Below are 23,612 nucleotides of genomic sequence, written 5' to 3' on the forward strand. Positions count from 1 at the left end.
GATGTTGTTGTTGCTGTTGTTGTTTTAGCTGAGGTGTGTCTGCTGGTGAGAGATGCTCTCTGATGGGAGAGAGGCCATGGCGGTTGAGATGGCTTTATATGTGCCAACGCCCCCTGGGATAACGGTGATGCCGCCGTCTGTAGTAACAAGTCAGCCCTCATGCCTGATATCATCATCATACGGAGGTCGGTCGTACCGCCTTGCACGGTGTAGGGATCTTGAAACATGAAGACAGCTTCCTACCTACCTAGTCTGGCTATACAGCGTAGCTTTAACCCTGAGAAAGAAGACTGCTTTGAGGACCGATAGAGCTGCATTGTTCGAATAAGCTTGTCTCAAGCACTCATGTCAAGTTGTCCCGAGTTCCGGGCCACATGTAATCACCACCACGGCTTACATGTATTGTTATGATACATGCTTGTAAATCACCCTTTGTTTCAGAGTGTTGTATATATGGCTTCGTCGTATACTATGCAACTCGATCCCCTTGACTGTCAGACCATAAGGCTTACAGCCCCATGTCACATTGCCAATTGCAAGCATAATGGGAAACACGCAGGATAATGTGCACAGACACATGCACAGACTTGGTAAACTCTTGGGTAATGCAGACTATTCTTGGGCTTGCCCCCCATAATCTGTGGTAAATGATACCTGCTATTCATGATTCCCTTCGTTTCTGTATATATAGCTTGTCCCGTGTGTGTGTTAGTAGTACTGCAAACACCACGCTCACGAGTCTCGAGGCCGTCGAAGCATGCTAGTGATGATGCCCTGCGGACTCTCAACACAACCGACAACGTCAAACCCAAACCTGGCATACAGCCCAACTCCCTCTGGTGCCGCGAGCACGAATGCGCATCGCCCATGCAGATCCGCCTCATTGCAGAACTGCTGCATCATCATTGACCCGACTCCTTGCCGTTGATGCCCCGGACGTACCGCCATAAAGGTCAGGCCTGCAATTAAAGAAACTGTCAGTGATAGGGTCTTTGATTCCAAGATACAGGTAGTACATAGTAAGTGCTCTTGAAGAAAGGGTGAACTCCCTCACGAGTTATCATATCGCCGAGGTCCTTCAAGACCCGGTCTCGCTCCATTCTCAGGGCTCTTGAGAGGGTGATCCAGCCGTCTTGGTCCAGCGTCTCCGGCAGCCATGTCGCTCTTCGCAATACTTGCTTCGATCGTTCATCATCCGTCGTCTCCCCCTTCCGTTCGATGGCTGTCCACCCGCAGAACCCGACGGGGGAACCATCATCGACAGAGCACGCCTTGAGGAAGCTTTCCGCTCCGTCTAGGAAAGCGTCCGTGAGCATGTCGGAATACCAGTCGATGACTTCGTTTTTTTGCGCTTCTGTCATTGTGGCGGCTTGAGGGAACATGGTCCGGTACAGCGGACTGTTTTGCATAGCTGGGACTTCGACATTTCGTGCAATGTTGTCTGCATCCGAGACCTTGACGTCCGAGAGATTGTATGCCATGTTATGGTGATGAGGCTTCTGAACTGATACGAAGCTCCAAGGGTCACTGCGTAGGGAGTGAGATAGCCAAACTGTTGAGCAGAATGGTCAGCTACGAGGCGGTAGGTCAAGGAGAATAGCAATGTACTCCTGGCTGGGCACGGACGATTCCATCAGGGCATCCCAAGGATAGTACCTAGTATATATATATATATACATACCTATACACACAGATACATCTATATGTACCTATATAAATTCATAAGACTTTTTAGACAAATATAAAAGCTAGTCTTATACGTATATTATCAGAGACTTACCTCAATATAATTAATACTATATAAGAGAATGTTTATTTCAAGGTAATCTTAAGTAAAGGTATATTTAATATTAGTCTGTATATATATAGTTATACTAGGTAGTATAGAGTTCTTAAAGGTTAAGGTTAATATACTGCGTGTTCATGTAGTATATACCTAGTTTACCCAAGTACCTCAAGTAAAGGCATATTCTCGACTATTCTAGTCACAATCCCCATAGCCTCATGCTTTATAGAAGTCAATTAATAAAGGAGATAACCCGAGATGGAAACGGGAAAAGTGGAATATAGGTAAGAAGAGCATAGGCATCTGTACTAAGAAAGGGAATAACAAAAGGTATAAGGAGCGTAAAAGATAAAGCTAGTAAAGATAAAAAAGTGAAAATCTCAGGAGGCTGATAGGTAGAGGTAGCTAAGGTACACATTAACAAAGAAGAAAAATGACAGGTGAAAAGTAGGGCATATATTGTTCGTTCTCCCCACCCCCCCCCCTTTTCCCCAACATGGTGGATGGTATCTGGAGCCTCAGTGAGCCAGGACGAGGCAAGGGACAACAGGAAAAGATAGTAAGAGAGTAGAAAAGAGACATTGGTGTTTCCAGTGCAGCCGTCATGGTCAAATGTTAAAGACAAAGAAAAGAATAGACCCCCTTTTTGCTTTTTTTACTTGCTTTCGCCCTGTCGCACCACCCGTTGCCTTGCAATATTCGCTAAATAGACATACATATCCGCAGCCCTCTAAAATAAAAGAACCTTCAAGCTACCATCTCTGTTTCTATCCCGAGTTTTTTTTTTCTCTTTATTTTTTTTTCTCTCAAAGTTCATGCATCCACTGCTTGAAGTGGTCGGCTAGGCAGAGACTCGGGGTCGTGTGCTGCCTCTGCCTCTGCCTCTGCCTCTGCCTCCTTCTCCTTGACCGGTTCTTCTTTCAAGGTCCCCTCTTCCAGCTTGTGCTCTAATTCCTCATCTTTTTGCTCAAGTGGCATTGTAGTATCTCCCTCTTCATCTATAGCCGATTCAGCCGTGAATGCTTCCAGTTCGTCATCGTCATCTTCCTCGGTTTCCATGGGCGGTAAGGGCGATCTTCGGCCGTCCGAAAAGCTCACCGCCACCTCGCTGTCGGCATCTGAAGGAACGGCCAGCCTTCCTCCAGCGGAGACGCTCCGGGCTGCCTGAGCCGACGAGTACTTGCGATGAAGCTCTCGGAAGCTCCTGGCTGTGGCCGTACTGGCGCTCGCTGCCGACTCTCTTCGCTCACGAGACTCGCTGTGCTCCAAAGGTGCTTCGAGCACGGAGTAAAAATCGTCCTCCTGCTCCTCGCTCGGAGGGGAAAAGGCAGGCTGGTCAGTAGACTGCCGGTAGCTCTGCTGCTGCGATTTCCGGGCCAGAAGCTGCTCCTCGTTGTTCAAGACTTGCAGCTCTGTCCCGAGTTGAATGACGGAAGCCTTCTTTCCGTGGACGACAAAGCTTCCAGTTCCTCGTGATAGCGTGCTGTCGCGAGCGGCGTCCTCTGTTGACGCCGCCGGGCCCGTCTCCCTGCCTTTCCGGCTCCGATGGTGCGAGAGGTGACCAGCACTCTCCCTAAGGGTGCGTTGAAGGCTGCGCCGAATCTTGCTTCTCTCAAACTTGTCTGCTGACGAGGAAGGCTCGCCGGCCTCTCCCGCCGTGGACGTGATGGACTTGTCTGACGGATCCCGCCCTACTCTTCCCTCCAACAGGCCCGCCTGCCTCAAGAAGTGCCTTTCATCAGCGTCCACCTCGTCATGCGTGTGATTCGACTTGACATCGGCCGCTTCGTCTTCATCGTGCGGCTCGAGCTGCTGCTTGCCCAGCGTCGTACCCGTGGATGGCTGCACGGGGGAGGGCGTGATGCTCGAAACCGAGCCATGCCTGACACTTCCAATGTCCAGCTTGGGCGTTTCCTGCACCTCGAGCTGCGGGTGCACTTCGCTCGTTGGGCGCGTTGAAGGCGGCGACGTTGGCCGCGCCGCCGGATCCTGCAACTCCACCGTGAAGTCATCCTTGTCCGAGAAGAAGGCTGGATGAGCCTCCACAAGAGGCGACTGGGGCAGCTTCTCGGACATTGCCTTGGACTCGGGTCGTTTACTCACGGAACCGGAGGGGTGTGGAGCTGACGAGACACGACGCTCCTCGACCGAGGGCCGCGTGTCAGCTGTAGGCTTCTCCTCGATCAGCTCCCCTTCTTCTTGCAGGTCCAAGGCCAAAATATCACGGTGGCACTTTTCCTTCCAGATCTCCATGCGCGCCCACCTAAGCTGCGCAGACATGCGAGCCGCGGCCAGGAGGAGCTGTTCTCTCGTCCTCGGCTGGATAGGCGCGAGTATCTGGAGGTGGCGGGCATTCCTCAGCTGGTCTTCCAGGGCCTTCTTGGCTTCCTCAATCTTGCGGTCCGCCTCGGCAATCTTTTCTCGCATAATCTCGCGTCTCGCCTGCTGGATATCCTCGGCCATCTTGCGGTCGATTCGGCTCCGCGCAATCGACACAAGACCAGTGGGTGTCTCGACAAGTTGCGTGGCGTCCGAGCTTTCAAGCCTCCTGAAAGCCCGGCGACTGTGGCCGTCATAGGTGCCTCCAGCAACGCCGCGCATCTTAACGCCCGACGTCCTAAAGGCGGCAGCGTAATTGAGTTTGGCCAGCCAGTCATGCAGCTCCTGCTCGTCGTCAGCAAGAAGGACTTCATCCAAGCCTCCTTGTCTGACGTAGATGAAGGCGTTCTTGTGCTTCTTGTAGGACGTATCGAGGAGAGCCACAGCGCCCTTGGTAGACATGAGAGCATCCGGCTTGAACTCCTCCAGAGGGGGTTTGAAGGTGATGGGTATCCCGTCGTGACCAGACTTGACATGGTTTTCGTACTGGTGCATGAGACTCTTGACCCAGCCGGTGTTGCGGAAGAAGTAGAGCTGAGCGCCTGTGAGGATGGCGCCCCATTCCTGCCAGGGAGATCGTGTCTTTCTCTTCTTGGCTTCCTTGCGCCAAAGAAGCCCAACTTTTGTAATCTTGATGTCGACGATGCCCGGTGCGTCATCTGGGTTGTTGAGGGGCTTATCAGACATGAATGCATCTGGACGGGACCTCGCAGAGACAATCTGCAAGACTCCTGTCCTGAAAAAGGTCTTTTGCAGGTCCTTCAGGTTGAGGGTCTGGCCCGGCCCCAGATAGCGGTACTGGTCTTCCAGGGGGATGGCGGACTTGAGGTTTGGTCGCAGCACGTCTAGATTCCCATCGATGATGAGGGTGTAGGGATCGAGAGGCTCCTTTGCCGCTCGCTTGGCCGGGTCACCTGGAGGGGCCGGGAGAATCTTGCGTTTCGACTTGAGACCTCCGTGGCGCTCGTGGTTCGAATCTAAGTCGTCTTCAACGTGGATAAAGGGGGTATAGCAAATGTTGTCGTAGAAGCACTCGAGAATCTCATCAAAGATGCCCTCTCCGCGGGTATTTTTAAGGTAATCCGCCTTTTGCATCTTGTGCTTGTTGTTCTTGTTGAAGACGTCGGTGTGAAGGATGAGGAGAGAAAAGGCAATGAAGTAGGCCTGGTCGGGCGAGGAGTAGATGCCGGGGTTACACTCGTGGTAGCGGTTCGCAAACGCCTGCAGAAACCTGTCAATTTGCTGCGTCTCCTTGGGCAGCTCCACTTCCATCAAGAGCTTGCGAATGGCCATGTCCATGGGATCTCCAAAGAAGCTAAACGTTCTCATGAAGCTCCTCAGGGCGGCGGTCGAAAAGGCGTCGGTTCCCTTTGACAGCGCCGCAGCTATGGCACCCCGGCTGACCATGCCTTCTATTCGAGCAATGTACTTGGCGGGGGATTCGTCCTCGAGGCGCTCGGGGAGGACTATGGAATCTCTCGGCAGCTGCAGCGAGTTGTTCTTGGAGCCAGTGGATCCTGGCGTGGCGGGTGTGAAGGAGCCTTGCCGGCTGAGGTCCGAGTTCTGGCGAAGCCGGGTCAGTCCCAGCAGGTCACCGAAGCTCTTGCGGCCAATCGAGGTGGACGTCCGCGAATTGGCGGGCGGCCCGAGGTGCTCATCGTTGGAGTCTCGTCCTATCGAGCTCAACGTGGACGACCTCCCGCGCAGCAGGGTGGTCCGGGTCGGAGAGGAGTGGTCGGAGCGAGGCGCGGCGTTTGCGTTGAACAGGGCAATGGCCGGGTTCGGGTGAGGGCCGTGGTCAGTCTCGGCTTTGTGCAGGCCAGTGCTCTGGGCGGAAACCGGGCGTGGCGTGGCCTCGACGCCTAAAGATGCGGTCGAGTTCCCGTCTGCCGGCGTCGCGCCGCCCTTTTGTTGAAGATGTGCAAAGGGAAACAAAAGCTCCGGCGGCCTCTTGTTCCTGCGCAGCTTGAAGAAGGACGTGGACGATAGCGACTTTTTGGGGGTAGAGCTCAAGCTATTGTGAGATACTCGATCAGTGGAGCTAACGTCTGATCTCGAGGACTCGGATGGTCGAGGGGCGATGTTGAGCCCGGTGCCGGTGGAATCGACAGTCGTCTGGGTCGAAGGCCGCGGGGATTGAGGATCGGGATCGTCTGCGACGCTCAGCGAAGGTCGCCCTTGGTCGCCCATGGACTTTCTGGGCATGGGGTCGCGGCGATGGCTGGACACGGGATCGTCGCGGGGAATGTCGGCGGATCGACGCAGCATCGCAGCCAGCCCGAGGCGGGAGGATGACTTTCTGATGCTGTTCGGTTCCATGTTCATGGTGGGAGCGGTGGTGATGATGGCAGGAGCTAGACGAAGCAAAGAACAAAGAAGTCAGCCGCCATGAGGACTTGAGTGGTCATGAAAGGGAGAGAGCGAAGGGGATTTCGTTTGCAATCTTTCATCTTAATTTCAACCTACATCTCCATCTTTATCTGAACCTGAATATAGGTAGATACAGATGCAGATATAGATCTGGGTTCATATCCGAGATTGGATCGTGTAGACAAGAAGGGAGAGGGGCAGGTTCAGAGGACAGGGCGCAAGGGAAAGAGAGAATGGGGGGGCGGGCTTCATTACGTCGAGGAACGGGAGGAGGCTTCTCGGCTGCCTGCTTGACACGGAGAGACAGCTGGGAGTCGGAAGCATTTCGAAACCGCAGAACGGAGAAGCGACGGTGCTTGTTGGACTGTTGCTGGACGGGCGGCGTGGAGGGACGGTCGAGTGACGCCACGGACTCGCGGCTCTGCGGCCGTGACTGCGGATCGGCAGCCTCGTCGTCTGGCTGGGAGGGCGGCGGCGGCGGCGGCAGCTCGGGGACGTCGTCAGAGGCCGGCGCAAAGGCAGTGGTAAGGCGGCGCATGTCGGTCTCACTGGCCATGTTGCCGCGGCGGCGTAGGAACGGCATGGCGGCCGATGCTCATGGTTTGCGAGGGCACGGCTGGCCCGCTGGGGGGGAGATCCGGCGAGGCCGCTGGGGGGGAACGGGGAGCAGGAGGGCGGGAGCTGACGAGGCCCGACGAGGATGGGCGACGATGGCGGAGAGTCGAGGGTCGAGGGTCGAGGCCTAGTAGCTGGATGCGCCGGGCGCGTCGAGAAGGGGCATTGAGCGAGGGAGCAGCAGGGCGGGAGCAGAGCGGCAGACTCGAGACGGGGCTGGACGAGCTGTGCTGGAAATGAAGATGTAATGTGACTGATTGATGAGAACAGCCCCAGGGGTGGTGGTTGGAGGGGGCCTCGGGAGGTCAGTTGGAGGGTCCTGCTGGCTCAGCACAAGCGCATCGACGCCGCCATAGCCTCTGCAGTCAATCAGTCAGTCGAGTTGGGTTGTATTATGATGGGACAGGACTTGTAACGATGCCTGTATGTAATCCTCGTACTACATACAGGGCAGAAGCGCAGCAGAGCAGAGGAGACCTGGAGACAGGGTACAGACAGTACATACAGTAGGTACATGTAGTAATGCAGCAAGAGAGCCCGCCAAACAGGGTGTCCGAGATTGCATGCACGAGGTTGCACGGCCACGCTCGCAGGGCTCCTGGGCTCTGGCGAAGGGGGCGCTGGGGGGGAGCTAAGCTGCTAGAGGTCGGGGTGGATGGGTGTACGCGCGTGTGCTCGGTACCGCCCTCGTCCAACGGCGCCCAAGGCCGGGTGCGGCGCTACTCGTCGGTACCTGGCCCACGCATGAGGCTGATGCGCCAGTGGATCCGCGCGGCCAGAACACTCGCAGATGGTCCATGGAACTTGGCGGAGAGCCGCTAATGCTGTAGTGGGACAAGGTGCTGTAAGCTTCCACTTGATGGCGGCAGCACAGCGGGAGGCAGAAGTGGTCGAAGTAGAATCCGTCAGCGCAGGAAAAGGCAAATGGAAAAGGGCGTATTCTCGATTCTTTCGATTCATATTCTTGACATGCCGTCTTGTGATATGACGTGCCACACACAATGCCTCTGATGGCGGGTGAGAAGGGAAGCTCTCTTCTATGTATCGTACTACTAGTACTACAGTGATGGGCCAATGTACCTACCTGGTACCTTACGTCTGCATTACAGCGCTCTAGAATTTGGGCAATCCCGCCTCGAGGGACCTTGACCCATGGATGGAAATCAAATTAACAAGACCTGCCCTGGTCCATTGCTGCCCGAAAGAACATATTACTCGACAAGCCCAATACAAGTTTCCAGTTACAAATCTCCCCTTCCTACACTTTCATTGATTCCTCTCAAGAGCTCTCTTTGTGATGTAGACGCTCTCTTTGCCCGTGAGTGCGCTTCAACGCTTACAGTACGAGTTCTTACATGCCCTCAGGCCACCTCTGCAAGCTCACGCAAGTTCTGGGCACAGCCCCGCCACCAAGTACTGGGTACCTCTGGGGCACCCCGGCCATCGGTAACTGGGGTTGTCGCCCACCCGCGAGGCTACAACAACCCTGAGTCGCCGCTACCTCCAGCCTCCCGTCGCAATATTCTCCGGGGCTCCATGCGCAGCAGCGAACCGCCTAATGCAATGGACGCTACAGGTACCTGTACCGTAGCAGAATCCCAGCGCCTTAGACCTGCTGTAGAATCAGCACGAGCATAGCCTCGCCAGCACTCCCGGTCCACTATCCGCTGAGGTGTGCTATCATCTAGCGGCCCGTCACCAACAGTGCTGTTAATACTTGGACCGTTCATCAGTCTCGAGGCTAACGACCAAAAAGATCGCCTCCCCAACTCCAACGAACGACAAGCCCATCACCAGGCACAGCGCCATGCGCAGAGAGTGATTCACCCTGAAATTGCCCGTGATCCCGCTCATCCTCATCCTCGTCTGCTCCAGCACTCATCTTACACCGACCCCACCGAGCCGCGCCGCTCACCAGAAGCCGAGATGAAGCCCTCGCTCGCGGCCGTGGTGGCCTCGCTGGCTCTCCTGGGTCCAGCTCCCGCCCTCGGCGCCGGCATTGGCGCGCAGACGCAGCGGATGCCCTCGCCCGGCGGCGGTCGCGGCGGCAGCAGCAGCGTCTTCCCCATCCTCACGAGGCTGCGCGACGCCGCCATTGAGCTCGTCTTCGGCCGCCACCCCTCCAAGGCCGCCCCGACGACGCCCAGCTTCTCGCCCGCACGATACGCCAACCAGCTGGTGCTGCGCTTCAACGTCACGACTGCCGACGAGGAGGCCGCGCTCGCCGAGGCCGCCGCCCGGCTGCTGCTCGACATCTGGGCCTTTACGGATGAATATGTCGACATCCGGCTGGCTGCCAGCCAGGTGGCGCCGCTGCGCAGCCTGCTGCCCCGGTCCCTCCACCACTCGCAGTCCATCCTGATCCCGAACCTGGCGACGACCATGTACCGGACCCTGCCGTCTGCCGAGGACAGCGCCGTGGCTTCGGACAAGCTGTCCTGGGCGCTGCTGGAGCAGCCGCGGTCCGTCGACAACCTCTTCTTCCAAGACTACCAGCCCCTGCCCGTCATCGACCGCTGGATGCGCCTGCTGGAGGCCATGTTCCCGTCGTACGTCAGATACATCACGATAGGCAAGTCGTTTGAGGGGCGAGACATACCCGCCCTCCGCGTCGGAGTGCCAGAGCTGGCCGACCCCAGCAAGCCGCGCAAGATGATTGTCGTCACCGGCGGTCTCCACGCTCGCGAGTGGATTTCCACCAGCTCCGTCAACTATGTGGCGTGGTCGTTTATCACGTCGTTTGGCAACGAGCCCATGATCACCAAGTTCCTCAGCCATTTCGACGTCGTCTTCATCCCCGTCGTCAACCCGGACGGTGTCGAGTACAGCTGGCAGGTCGACCGCCTGTGGCGCAAGAACCGACAGCCAACCAAGATGCAGTTCTGTCGCGGCATGGACCTAGACCACGCCTTTGGCTTTGGCTGGGACCATGCCGAGGCCTCGGGCGAGCCGTGCTCGGAGAGCTACGGCGGAGAGGCCCCCTTCCAGGCGTTCGAGGCCAGCGAGCTCGCCCGATGGGCCAAGAACGAGACGCAGCACAATGTCAAGGTCGTGGGACTGGTGGATCTCCACTCGTACTCGCAACAGGTCCTCTTCCCCTACGCATACACGTGCTCCACCGAGCCGCCCAACCTCGAGAACCTGGAGGAGCTGGCCATGGGCATGGCCAAGGCGATTCGCCTGTCCAACGGAGAGTCGTACTCGGTCACCTCTGCCTGCGAGGGCGCCGTGGCCGTCAAGGACTCCCCCGACCGCCATCCCGTCTGGCCTCGCATCGAGTCGGGCGGCGGGTCCGCCATTGACTGGTTCTACCACGAGCTGGGCGCGCACTACAGCTATCAGATCAAGCTCCGGGACACGGGGAGCTACGGCTTCCTCCTCCCCAAGGAGTACATTGTCCCAACGGGAGAAGAAATGTTTGACGCCATGAAGTATTATGGCGACTTTCTGCTGGGGAACAATGGCATTGAGAAGTCGGTGAGGGAGCAGATGGAGCATGTCACGAGTCTGGGATTCGACGACACGCAGGAAACGTTTGCAGAGCTGCGGCGACGCAAGTTGCGAAGGTAGAGAGAGGCCTGTATCATGAGCAGGCCTCTTTACCAGGCTCTCCTTTCTTTGTATATTGTGATATCCTTTGTTTTATATAATACCTCTTTCCCCAGCACACGAGGGGTGAGCACGCACCTCCGCCGATAGGCCGCCCCAAAGATTGACAAGTGGACAGCCTCAGTGGTTGCAGAAAGACAATTCTCCAGGCGTGGATCAGGAGCTTCTCTCTCACAGGCTTAAGGGAAACGGAAAGGGGGGCGTCAGAGCGTTTTGTTATCCAGCGTTTACTGAAAGGGGGAAATATTGACTCTATTAATTGAGGAAAAGCTTTTCATTACTGCTACTATTACACAAAGGTGAAGTGAGCTTATTTATTTGCCCGCGACAAGCAGGTAGGAGGTGTAGGCCGCCATGAGCTTCAAGCTCAAGTCTGCCACGCCAGCGATGTATGCGCCACTAGAAAAACGGGGGGGGATCGTCTGTTAGTTCACTTGAGGTTCATTTCCATTTCGACGAGGCCGTCGTGAGGATCGGGATGATGGTAAGGTCGGCAAAAACTTACAAAGTCCTGCCCTTGGGGCCGGCGGAGCTGGTGTAGCCGTAGAGGTAGAGGGTGCGGCCGACGGACCAGGTGGCGCCGAGGACGGCGGCGGCGACGGGGAAGTGCAGGCCGGAGATGAGGAGGGCGCCGAGGGCGGAGGGCTGGTTCTCGATGAAGTTTGCATGGGCGCGTTGGGCTGCGAAGCGTTTGTTTAGTTTTTTTGTTTGTTGGTGTTGAGTGTTGAGTGTTGGTGGATGTCCAGGGGTAGAATGGAATAAGGGGTGGATTGGTGGACGAAGTGAAGTGAGTGAAGCAGAGGATGAGGAGGGTTGAGATGATGCTAATGATGATGATGATGATGATGATGATGCCATCTTCACCGAGGCTGCAGACTAGAGATTGAGGTTGGGATTGAGATTGAGACCGAAACTTGACTTACCGCAGTTGAATCTATACGCGTTCACGTCCTTCTCGGCCTGCTCGTGGGTGGCGTAGGCGTTGGGGTAGGGGATGTTGCTGGCCTTGCGGAGCTTGGCGGTTCGGAACATGTGAAAGGTGTTGACGAAGAAGGTGGAAGTGGCGGCGGCCAGGACGAGGCTGTCGTTTTTGAATTGAGTCAGTATTTATGATTTAATTCATTTGTGATGTTTCCGTTTCATGGTGTTTTCATTGCTTGTTGGTAGAGACGAAGGGAGGATTTTTTTTTTCTTTTTTGGTAATAACGTACCCGTAGGTGTCGGGGACGGCGAGAGTGATGGCCATTTTGGAAGCTTTTAGAGGATGATTCTGTAGTGAAAAGAGTAGATGAGATGAGAAGAGTATGAGAATTGTGTGATTTATTGAGGAGTTTGTCTGGTCAATGAGAGTCTTTTGAGTTGATTCCAGCCGTGGGAGCAGTGGTCAATTTAAGCGTCTGGTGATGTACCCCCTTGAAAGGCTGGGACTCGGGATAAAAAACCCCCCCAGTGACGCAGGAGACGGAGACGTGTCCATTGTGTTCCACCCGCTACTGCTACAGATATTATTGCCCAGGCAGTTTAGATCGACTGCATGGGAGTCAACTATAGACTACTTACGACAAGTAGTCTGTTTCGGTACGGAGCAAGGTTGGTTCATGGACGGGATACGGAGTGGCTATCCGGGTCCAATGCCTGGCTGAAGAACAGCCATGACACAAACGACTTGTTCTTCATGCTAGTACTAGTATATCATGCTGGGGGAACGCCAAAGAATAGGAGAGAAAGACTGGAATTCTCCACTAACAGCAGCAGCAGCGGACCACAAGTACAGTTACTAGCCAAAGAAGCGCGAAACGTGGACTCTTCTCTTTCTGTCTTGCTAGGAACTGTACTATTTACCCCTATAGTAAATCATGCTACGGGTTGGGGATTCTGCGACCTGGGGGCGTGTCTTTTAGTCAGTGGGTAGCGGCGCGATGAGCAATTCCGAATGCCGCTCTTCTTTGGGAGTGTTTTGTGGATAACAATGTGTTTGATGGAGGCTCAACTGTTGCGGAGAAGGATACGTACTGTCGTTCTGTGAGAGGAACCGTCGGACTATAGGCAGTTGTTGAAGTGACGGAGATTCAGATGGCAGTCTTGTTTTGATAATAATAAGACGGGAGAATTTGTGTGTTGGTAAGCAGGGATTCTTGTGTTGTATCGGGTTGTGGGCGTATGAACCTGCTTAGACATGCTTAGGTTCAACTACCGAGAACACACATTGAAGGGCTGTTAACAACAGAACAAAGCCTGATACGCAAACATATCATGTATTCCTCACTTCTCATGTAAATGTATTTCGAGGTAGATCTTGTAAATCATTACCTTGCAGTTCTGGATGACTTCAACTTGAATTGTCCAGCAGCATAATCCTACATGTATACTTACTTCAACTCAGCCAGCAGTAGGTACCCACAACATAACTTATACAACAACAGCTTGCCTCACCTGAGCCCAAACAACGAAATCCCTCCAACGCTTTCAATACGCAAAATGCGTATTATTAATCACCCCAAAACGACCAGTAATCAAATCTCTCTCTCTCTCTTTTCTCTGATGCCCATCAGATTCATTAGCCGAGCCTGCAAAATTTCCCTCTCCAGCCCCGGCATTTCAACATCCGCCGACGGTCCGTATTCTCTCCCCTTCGGATCTTCGCCTAACTACTAGAGAACCCACTTCCTCCGCAGCCACATACAAGTAATACAAGTACTCACTCACTCACTCACACACACCAACATCTCACTTACACGCAGTCCCAGGTTGCCTCAATATACACCACCCAAGTCAGTATCACAGCAACGACATCACCAGCTTTTCCCTTACATACGTACGCCTCATGTTGCAGCAAGTGCCATACTAGTACCATTGCATCGCTAAAAAAAAAAAAAAAAAAAAAAGGGTACAAAGAGGCCTGCGCCATTGCATTGCGCCGGCGCCGCGATCCTTCGCTCTTCCTGACGAGCCGTGGCCCGCAAAAGTCCGCAGCTCCAGGCATCAAAAGTCCGCTTTCTGGCTTCGTAACTTTTTTTTTTTTCTTTCTTTCTTTGACTCGTACCAGCAGCAAGCACAGCACGTCGGCATTGATCAGGAGGAATGCCGGCATGGAGAATCCAGTTTCACTTGTCCAATTGCTGTCATTAAGAATGCCGTTCCCTGGAAGTCGAACTGCATATCGCAAGCCAAAGTGACACCACCACCCCTGAAACTCGAATCTTCCCCCCCAAGACCAAGTGTCCTCTCCAAGCCCCAATCGCCCATCCCCCGAAACAGACCATCACACCTCGAGAGCAGGCCCACGTTGAAATATCCAGCCATCACCCCGTACACCTCTCCTCCGGCGGCCGCCACTCCAACCCCAACCCCTCAAACACCCTCCTCTCCGCCGTCTCCATATCCGGCGCCGGCCTGCCCTCGGAGCCCTCCAGATCCACCCACGCCCCGTCCGCCCGGCTCCTTACGCCGCTGCTATCAAACTTGAGCCCCAGCCTCGCCTTGCAGTACCGCCGCAGGTCCCGCTGGAACGTCGTCTCCCCGCTCCACCCCAGAATCGCGCACCCGGCCGTCTTCCAGGGGCTGACGATGATGTCCACCCGCCGGTGAGGCCCCCCCTGTTCCTTGGTGTCGGGGTCCTGCCAGACGACGAGCGCCTTGTCCAGCGTGTCGAAGCCCGAGCCCGAGGGCCGGTCGTCGCCTTTCCACACGAGGGGCGCTTGCCCGCGCTCGCTGTTGCGCGTCCAGATGCTCAGGATGTGCGTGATGAAGCCGCTCTTCTCCAGGCTCGACACGAGCTTCTCGATGATGCCGAGCGTCTGCGCCTCGTCCGGGTGGCTCACGATGACGTCGACGTCGCCGCTCGTCGGCTTGCCGCGCCTGTAGCTGCCGACGACGACCATCTGGAAGCCTGGGTCGACGCGGTGCGCATGGGAGAGGATGACGCTGGAGATGGCTTCTGTTTCCTGGCGCGGTATTCGGAGCTGGAACTCGTCGTAGAACTTGACGCCAATCTGCTGCACTCGGCTCAGGGAATTCCATCCATACTCTACAATGTCATCGAGATCTCGCCATCCTGAAGCACGAGGAGAAGCAGTGGGTTAGCATATGGTTGGAGCCATCTGATAAATGGCGGACATACCCTTGTTATAGAACTGACGAGCCGTGACATCCCCGACTCCCCATATCTCGTAAAACATCTTGAGCACAGCCATCTCGGTATCTGTTTCCGCCGCTCTTGTATCATCCGTAGAGCCTGTAAGTGTCCACTGCTGATACAGTCTCGCAATCTTGACACCGCATCCAGGTAATCTTTCAATCTCTGTATCAAAGTCCCCAACATTAGCTTTTTTTTTTTTTTCAGCAGGAGGCAGACACGCGGCCATGATGAACTCACCCTGCGGCCGCTGTATCGCATACGGATACGCAGCAAGAGACGCAATCGACGTCGAGTACGCCCTCACGCCAATATGATCGCCCCGCAAGAGCCTCAAAGTCCGGATCGCCTTGAGCTCCGCAATGAAGGCAGCATTCGGCGGGTTCACGGGCGACGGCCGCTGGCACGAATACGTCGTGTGGAGATACTCGGGGATCGGCGGCAGGGGCATGTCGTGCTCCGACGTCGTCTCGTGGTACAGCGTCGGCGGCTCGCTCCGTCCCGCTCGCGCACTGTCGGAGGCGGTCGAGGAGCTTATCCCGGGCCTTGATGTGCGCTTTGAGTAGGGGCTGGTGTCAGGGGCCATCTTTTGGTCTTGTCTTGCGCGGGCGAGGACTGCTGAGGGGGATGATTTGGCTGCGTGAGATAAGCGGCTTGCCTCCTCGTCTGTTTGTGATTTGGGAGTCGCGGGAGTTGAAGCTTGTAGAGACTGAGAGGAGATCTTTCGTCCTCGGTAGAGCAGATAGTCCTGGACGGGCAGCGCAACGCCTCGCTCAAGGCTATCCAACAGCCAAGCCAGCTTCACCACCAAAACAACATCCTCTGGCCCCCCAAACAGATCCAACGTCCCATCATATCCCTCATCATCTCGACTCTCCCCCCTTTCAGGCCCAGTCATCAGCCTCTGTCGCTTCGACGGCACATCCACATCTACCGCAGCAGCATCACTTCTCCCCCGCTTGCCACCTTCACCCTCGCCCTCGCCCTCGCCCTCGCCCTGAATTCCATTCTCTCTCTCTCCCTCAACATCCTCCACAGCCACGGGCTCCGTCACGAGCTTCAGCCGCCTCAGCTCAAACAAGGCGCGCTCCGGCCTCGAGATCTTCCCCACGATGACGCGCGCCTCGTGAGCATCTTGCGTCAGGGAGCCCGGCACTTTGGCCTGCAGCTCGCGCACCTCGTCGGCTTGTAAGTGCGTGGGGAGCAGGAATATGCGCGGCAGGTCAGGAGCCATGGCGCGGGGCCTCGAATGAGCTCGACAGAAGAGTCATTGCTTTGAGCAACGGAGCGAAGCACTCAAGCCTTGATTTGAAAGGGGGATTTGAGTGAAAGGTTGCCTTTTAATTCACTGGCAGTGTTCACGGTTGGTGCTTGTGCTTGTCGTGCACTTTTGGTATGAGATGCCGGTTCCCAATTGGCTCATCATCACGTATAGGTACGTATATGGCAACGAACCGCCCCGCTCTTTCTTGAATGGGGCTAATTAAGTTGGTAGCTGAATTGGCAAAAGAAGGAAAGAAGAGCAATGATTATCACGCGTATCAAGTCATGACAAGGCAATGATGTTATTCAACTACATGCAAGCGTCCCCAGTACCAACACTTTACCTGACAACAACAACATGATGATCAAGGTACCTTGGGTACTTAGCATTACCTAGCTCTGAGATCGAGGAGCTCCATTGCTATAGCCTGATACAGCAACCCCTTCCTCCGTATACATAATTCCATTTGAATGCGTTGGTGGTGATTGTACCAACATCAACTGCTAAGCCGACCAACGCTGACAGTATCGGGCATTCTCACCCCTTTCTATAGATCCCATCTCTCCTTTGCCTCCAGTCTCTGCCAGATCAAGTCGCCTTGCCTGTCTACTATATGGTTCGCAAGTACATCAGAGCAGACCCGTCACCTCAAACATCCTCAAACTCCAGCTCATCCTCGTCCTCCTCGTCCTCGTTGCCGCTGTCGGCCTTGGCAGCCCCAGTCTCCTCAACCTTGACCCGCTTGTTCGCCCTGTCGTCCGAGCTGTCCTCGCCCCGTGATGCATCGCCTGATGGCGCCTCGGAGGCCTCGACCTTGATGCCGGGCGTGCCCATGCCAGAGTTGTTACCCGTCGCCATGACATCCTCAAACTCGTCATCTTCCTCCTCCTCCTCCTCGTATTCTTCCTCTTCTTCTTCGTCTTCCGCATCTGCTTCTCGCGCCAGCATGGCCGCCTGCTCTGCCTTGATCTTTTCGAAAATGTCATCAATCTGCGTGGTAGCACTGTTGTCCACCAAGTTACTCTTGGACTCGCCTCCAGCAGCCTCCTTGCTCAGCCCCAAGGAGCCGGCCTCTGCCGTTGCAGAAAACGACTCTCCTGTAATGGTACTGTTGGACATCCACGACGGCAGCGCGTTCTGCTGCGCAATCTTTTCCTTGCGAAGTCGTTCGGCCTCCTTCTCGGCCTCTGATGGCCCGTCTGACGTAGAGATGTTGACCGCAATGGACTGTGGCCCCACGTTGGCCAGTCCTCGCACTGCCATGGGACGCGATGAGCCGTCGTCGACGGGTATCGTAGCTGCGCGCTGATGCGTAGCATCGCGGACCACTGGCCGGGCCTTGGACAAGGCGCGATCAAAGTCGCATTCCGGGATATGCGCCGCATCAATCTTGGGCAGCAGCTCGCTGATAAACTTGAACTGGTCGTTCAGTCGGGTCGACTGCTCGTGTCCGCCAGCATTCCTATCCGCCTCAAACGACAACGGCCGGCGGCACCGATGGCAGAGGAAGCCCTCTGGCCCAACGCTGTCCAGGACCTCCATCGCCGTCCATTCCGCCTTGCAGAAGGAGCAAAAGTACTCCTTCTTCTCGTTGACCGGCACCGTGGTTCCCTGGACCTCCTTGTCGATGTTGTACACTCGCCATTTGATGGCGTCAATGGTGTGTCGGTAGTTAATGTAGTACCATGTGCGATTGCTCGGTCGCGGGTTGCCCGGTCGCAGTTCTGATCTCGTGTGACTAGGCAAGTAAGCTTCCCGTCCTCCGACAGAGAGAAAAGAAATTCCACTGGGCGTGAGTCATTGGGGGCGTACACTGTCAAGAAACGGTCCTCTCTAAGCTTTCCGCAAATCTTGTGCAAGTCCTTGGTGTTGATGGCCATCAAGTAGGCAAGGTCGTCATCGCGAAGACTATTGCATGATTTTTTCTTTTTTTCAGTTCATGTCTCTTGCTAGCAAAGATCAAACTAACCCGTCGAGGAGGCATACGCTTCATGTAGAATCAGTGCGTCCACGACGAGGATGTCTCGCGTCGAGTAGAACGCCCGCATCACGGCCTTGATCAATGTCACTGCGAGATCCATGGTGTCGGAAAGATAGCTTCGCCCGTCTTCTCTGCGACAAGAGGTTCTTGGTGCGATCGAGGCAGCGAATGTAACGGATTATCGCGAGGCTCGGTCGAGAACGCAGCCGTCTCAAACCAAGAGGCTCGCGCAAGGTCGTTTTTGTGGTGGCTTCGATCGAGTTCGATGAGATGATGCGACGCCTCGCAGGACCGACGCGGCAGGCTCCAGGCGACAAAAGAAGCGGTGATTATGGGTTACTGAGGGATTGAGGAAGCATCACAGATGGAGAAAACGACGCTGTCTTGGTTTGTGGAGAGGAGAGAAACTGCTCATCGTGTGTGGAGTGAAAAGAGCATGACTTAAGTGTCGGCCGCCTGTGTGGCTCTCGCTTTGATCCGGATTAATCTGCAGAATATGCGCACACCGGCCTCAAACCTTGTTCTCCCTTTCAGCCCTGTGGCTTTTCTGCTGCAACAAGGCTGCGTCTTCGAGGCACGCGCAAGTTCAATTATGCTCTTTTCATGGACGCTGAGCAGAGTCTGCGTGCGATTTGGCTGGTTCATGTGAAGCCGTCGCGTCAGAAATTCTTGCGCTTCTTCTGCCTATCAACGATCGCGATTCCAAAGAGGCCGGGATGCGGATTATTAGTAAGCCCGCGTGTGAACTGCGCTCTTGCTCTGGCAGCCAATGACATCGCGTCGCATTGCTTTCATAGGTACATTCATTGCGGTTCGGACAAGACAATATGCCCCCTTTCCTGTCTGTCGGAAATAGGACCTCCCTTTCAAGACTGTATATACATAGGACGACGAAGCTCCATACGCCTCTGTGATGTGATGCTTCAAAGAGACATCGGGGCCAATTGAAGACGACGGGTCCAAGACAAGCAGCCCAATCAGAGGCATCAGAGATGCATGAGAGGAAAACAAAAGTCAGAACAAACCGAAGGGAAAAAGACACTATAGTCACCCATGCGCCAAGAATTATAGCTCATTCTCCAACGGTCGAGATGGTGGCATCGCTCATTGATTTCCTGAGTTTCCCTATCCAGCCCGCCTTGCTCTCTACCTGCTGCATCCACCCCCTTTTCCAGTCGTAAATAATGATACATGAACAAAGAATGCCAGGTTATCCTGCGGATCAAGCGTACTTCCTGAGCTACAGTAGAGGAGAGAAAAGAAAAAAGGTTAGCTTTACTGGCCACCAGCGTGAGAATGTGCAGAACAGGCGACTTACATCCAATGTCAGCGTTCGGGAGCTGTTCACCTCCTGGTCGCGATATACGCCGACAAGACTCTCGCTGTCTTGGAAGAGACCGGCCTTTAGACTAATGACAATAAACTGCATGCCGGGACCCGCATGCTCGCGAATGTACTTCTTGATCTTGTCCACGTTGGCATTGTCCAAGGCAGCGTCCACCTCGTCCAGGACAAAAAATGGACTTGGCTGGTAGCTGTGGATGGCAAACAGAAGCGCCAGCGCCGCCATGGTCTTCTCACCACCCGACAGGTGCTCCATGTCCCGGAATCGCTTGAGTGGCGGCATGGCGTGGTACTTTATACCTGACAAGTACGGCATGTCCGTGTCCTCTTCAATGTCCAGGTAGGCCTGGCCACCAAGCGGGTAAGCGTCTGACCGCGTGAGATCCTTGTAGACGTTTGAAATCTGCTCTTGAATATGGGTAAAGGCCTTGTTGAAGAGCTCGTATCGCCGCTGCTTGACGTTGTTGAAGGCTTCCTTGGCCTTGTGAGCAGCATTCTTGGCGTCCTCGTATTCTTGGTCCGTCTGCTTGAGCCTCGTCTCGACGCTTTCCAGCCGTTCCATGGCTCTCATGTTGGGATTGAGCTTCTCCAGCTCCGCCGTGAGGGATGAAATCTTCTCCGTCAGTGCTTCCTCGACACTGGCTTCGCCAGACTCCTTCAACCCCGGCTCCAGGCCATCAAAGTCGATCTCGATGCCATGGTCATCCAGCGCAATGTCCATCATGTCGTCTTCTCCGCCATCCACGTCCATGGCGTCAGGATCTTGCCGCAGCAAATCATCTTCCGCTGGCAGATTGTCGAGGGCGCCTTCGGTCAACGGGATCTGAATCTGCTCCAGCCGGCATCGCCGCAGCAGCGCGGATTTACTTGCGCTGTTCTTCTGCACAACCGTCTCCAAGGCGTTAATCTCTCGCTGACAGGCCTCGATATCCTTGCTGCGTTTTTGCAGCTCGGCACGAGCCTCGTTGACCCTCTGGTTCTTTTCGAGCTGCTCAGCCTTCAACTCCTCGAGTGTCTCTCGAAGGGCCTCCAGCTCGTCCTTGTCTTGGCTCATCGAATCCTCAATGTCAGCCTTTTCCTTGTTATACGTCCGCAGGTCCTGCTTCAGGCGTCGTATTTGTTCCTGTATCCTCTTGATGCGAGCTTCTGTATCGCTGTGGCGCGTTACTTCCCACTTGAGTCGGCTCTCCAGTCTCTGCCTCTGCACCTCGTACTGGTTTCGCTTCTCCGAAATCTCCTGCTCCAACTTGCCCTGAGAGGCTTCGTACGCGCGAATGTCGCTGTAACCGAGCCTCTTGCAGAACCCGTCAAAGACTTCATCCTCCACCCGCGCAATGGCGTCCCTAAACTCCTGCACCGTCTGCCTTGTGCGTTCCAACTGCGCTGCCTGCTCCTCGTACTTGGGCTGAAGCTCATGGAGCTGCTTCCTTTGGCTGTCCAGTTCGCGCTTCTTGCTCGTCCAATTCTTGTTCAAGGCCGCCAGTTCGTCCCTCGTCGCCGCCAGCCGCCGTTCAAGTCCGTTGAGTTCGATTTGAAGAGATTCCTCCTGAGTACCCCGACGATCCGCCTTGGGAAGACGGTCAATCTCGCTCTTCAGCTTGGCTGCCATTCGCTGGAGATTTTGCACATCGGCTTCCTCAAACTTGCGCTTCCCGCCCTTGGGCTCGGGACCGCGACCGCCTGTCATCAAGCCAGCCTTGTGAATAATGTATCCCTCCAGTGTGACGGCTTTGACGGGGATCTTCTTGTCGTAGCAAATGTGCTTAGCGATGTCGAGCGTATCGCAGACCACAGAGCTGCCACATGCGTACGACATGGCCCGCTCGACGGACGCATCAAAGTTGATGGTGTCAATCGTCAGTCTGGCGCCGGCAAATCCCTTGACTGCGGTGTTGACGGCGTTGACCTTGATGTTGTCCAGGGGGATGAACGTCATGGGAGGGAATCGCTGCTCCTTGAGATACTGAACGCAGTCCACGCCCGTCTTCTCTGTGTCCACCACCACAGAGTCAAAGTCTCGTCCCAGGGCGACTATAACGGCTTCGTCGTACTTCTTCTGCTTCGGCGTGCACAGGTTTCCGACGCGGCCGCGCACGCCAGGGAAGATTCGCTTCAGGGTCGTCACCATCTCCTTCATGCGTGCTTCTCGGTCATTCTGGCGGCGGCCATCATCGGCTTCTCTCAGCTTCCTTGCGACATCCTCCAGCTTCTCCTCGAGCTCGGTCCGTTTCTGGTTGGTCCGCACTCGTTCCGACTGAAGCTGGTTGAACTCCTTCTTCTTGGCGGCGATTTCGTTGGAAATCTCCTGCGTCGCTGCTTCGGCAGAGCTTCGTCTCTCCCCAATGCTGGTGAACTCGGCCTCCAGTTTCTCAATAGCCGCAGAAATACTGTCGACCTTGCCCTTGAGGCTGTTGACGGTGACCTCGTCCGCCTTGCGCTGTCGCTCGAGGTTCTCCAACTTTGCCTGGTTGGGGCCAGAACGAGCCAGAACCTGGGCTCGAAGGGTATTGTACTCTTTGCGGTCGTCGTCGCTAATGTCTCGGCCGGTCTTCTTCATCTGCTCCTTGACGTCCTTTTCGAACAGCTCCTGGGCTTTCTTGACGCTTCCGATGTCCTTTTGAACCTTTTGCACAATGTCGGTCTGTTCCTCAAGCTCCTTGCCGACTTTCTGCGCCTGAGTCTGCAGTTTCTCAATCTGCTGCGAGGATTCATGAATCTTCTCGTCAAAGGGAACCAGGGCGTTCTCCTTGTCTTCGATGCTTCTTTCCGTGCGCTTGATGTCCTTTTCCACCTTGCTAACCTGTTTCTGGACGGCAGACTGTTCCTTTCGTGCGGCTTCGAGGGCGGTTTCGTATTCCTCGACGTTTCTCCGCATCTCCTTCAACTCCTCGTGGTGTTCTTGGATGGCGCTGCTCGAATCGTCCATGGCTTTCTGGAAATGGTACAGCTTCCAGAGGCAGTGCGTGACAATGGCCGCATCTCGCTCCTCCGTCTTCTTTTGGAAGCTGTCTGCCTCTTTCTTCTGCTCTCTGTACTGCTTGATTTCGGAGTTGATGCCACGGCGGCGGTGGAACTGGAAATTCTGGTTCTCGGCGGCTTGCTCTGCCTCGACCTGGAGCCTCTCGTACTCGGTTTTGTATTCTAAACTCCCCGAAATCTGCTCAATGAGTCGCGTGAGATCCTGCGGAGATTGCGAAGCGATGGCCTCGACGTCACCCTGGAAGACGAGAAAATTGCGGGCTTTTATCAAGATATTTTCCGCTTCCAGGGCCTCGTTATACTGCTGGGCCGTGACCTGTCGATCGTTGATGCGGTATTCGCTGGCTCCCTGGCTCGTGATGGACCGCTTCCACCTCTGTTCCTCGCCGGCATCGTCTTCGTAGACCGCCATGACCCAGGCGGTCTTTGGGTCGCCTCGAGACGCCTTGTCGTCGTCGGCAAAGTTGGCGGCGTCGGTTGTTGCTTCGGCTGAGCCATCGTCGTTGATTTTTGAGGTCTTCAACACGCGCCCACGGTAGACAAGCTCCTTGAGGTGCGTGGAGCGCAAATGTGAAGATTTAATGCCAAGGACGAAGGAGATGGCGTCCATCCTGACGACCCACTGTCAGTATACACACCAGATGGTGTCGCATTGGGCTGGAGGAGAGCAGCTCACGAGTTGGATTTGCCAGATCCATTGGGCCCGATGATTGACGTGAAATAGGAATCGCCGAACAGGAGGACATGGTGGCCCTTGTAGGACTTGAAGTCTTTGAAGCGCATCGTTAGCTGGGCAGAGCGAGCGGACTGGATCAAAGACGCAAGACGACATACTGTGCAGCTCGAGGCGGATGAGTTTGCCCATGATGAGCTCGTTGTAGCTGCGCCGGCAGCTGAGTACCCTAACAAGTCAAAGATGAACAGGCCAACCGAGTGCTGGCGACGCTCCGACTCTTGCGACCTATGTAGAGCACGCGCGGGACACGATTCGAGATGCTGACTACACCACTCAAGCTCGAGGGGGACGGTTCGGTACTCGTTGCTCATAGGCGATGTCGCGTGGTTCACAGGTATCTCGCACAGTCCGTGAGGGCGCAGGCCGTCATGCTCAAAAGTCGGAAGCGGCGCTGCTGGAGATGCGCAAATGCGG

The 23,612-nt window shown here is 55.2% G+C and overlaps 6 protein-coding genes across 6 annotated transcripts; 1 reads left to right on the top strand and 5 right to left on the bottom strand.

The window, feature by feature from the left end:
- Positions 1-732: 732 nt before the first annotated feature.
- TRIREDRAFT_110079 (uncharacterized protein) lies at positions 733-1,481 on the bottom strand (the record flags this gene model as incomplete). Its single annotated transcript, XM_006967677.1, has 2 exons — positions 733-959; positions 1,055-1,481. 2 exons carry the CDS (start codon positions 1,479-1,481, stop codon positions 733-735), a joined length of 654 nt encoding a protein of 217 aa, XP_006967739.1.
- A 1,346-nt stretch (positions 1,482-2,827) lies between these two features.
- Positions 2,828-7,073, bottom strand: TRIREDRAFT_66484 (guanine nucleotide exchange factor; the record flags this gene model as incomplete). The annotated part of the gene is made up of 4 exons (XM_006967678.1): positions 2,828-3,576; positions 3,619-6,157; positions 6,275-6,519; positions 6,791-7,073. Coding segments are annotated over 4 exons (3,816 nt in total), but the record flags the coding sequence as incomplete, so codon positions are not given.
- Positions 7,074-9,169: 2,096 nt separating this feature from the next.
- On the top strand, positions 9,170-10,720 carry TRIREDRAFT_66308 (uncharacterized protein; the record flags this gene model as incomplete). Its single annotated transcript, XM_006967599.1, has 1 exon — positions 9,170-10,720. The coding sequence occupies one exon, from the start codon at positions 9,170-9,172 to the stop codon at positions 10,718-10,720; it is 1,551 nt and encodes a 516-aa protein (XP_006967661.1).
- A 353-nt stretch (positions 10,721-11,073) lies between these two features.
- On the bottom strand, positions 11,074-12,005 carry TRIREDRAFT_66432 (ER glutathione S transferase; the record flags this gene model as incomplete). The annotated part of the gene is made up of 4 exons (XM_006967679.1): positions 11,074-11,158; positions 11,265-11,439; positions 11,683-11,840; positions 11,971-12,005. The coding sequence occupies 4 exons, from the start codon at positions 12,003-12,005 to the stop codon at positions 11,074-11,076; spliced, it is 453 nt and encodes a 150-aa protein (XP_006967741.1).
- A 2,056-nt stretch (positions 12,006-14,061) lies between these two features.
- TRIREDRAFT_66394 (uncharacterized protein) lies at positions 14,062-16,128 on the bottom strand (the record flags this gene model as incomplete). Its single annotated transcript, XM_006967680.1, has 5 exons — positions 14,062-14,813; positions 14,880-15,059; positions 15,135-15,450; positions 15,511-15,852; positions 15,931-16,128. The coding sequence occupies 5 exons, from the start codon at positions 16,126-16,128 to the stop codon at positions 14,062-14,064; spliced, it is 1,788 nt and encodes a 595-aa protein (XP_006967742.1).
- Positions 16,129-16,806: 678 nt separating this feature from the next.
- On the bottom strand, positions 16,807-18,239 carry tfiiea (uncharacterized protein; the record flags this gene model as incomplete). The annotated part of the gene is made up of 4 exons (XM_006967523.1): positions 16,807-16,946; positions 17,007-17,896; positions 17,971-18,066; positions 18,145-18,239. The coding sequence occupies 4 exons, from the start codon at positions 18,237-18,239 to the stop codon at positions 16,807-16,809; spliced, it is 1,221 nt and encodes a 406-aa protein (XP_006967585.1).
- Positions 18,240-23,612: the final 5,373 nt, after the last annotated feature.

This window comes from Trichoderma reesei (assembly GCF_000167675.1).
Source record: "Trichoderma reesei QM6a unplaced genomic scaffold TRIREscaffold_18, whole genome shotgun sequence".
NCBI classification, from domain to species: Eukaryota; Fungi; Ascomycota; class Sordariomycetes; order Hypocreales; family Hypocreaceae; genus Trichoderma; species Trichoderma reesei.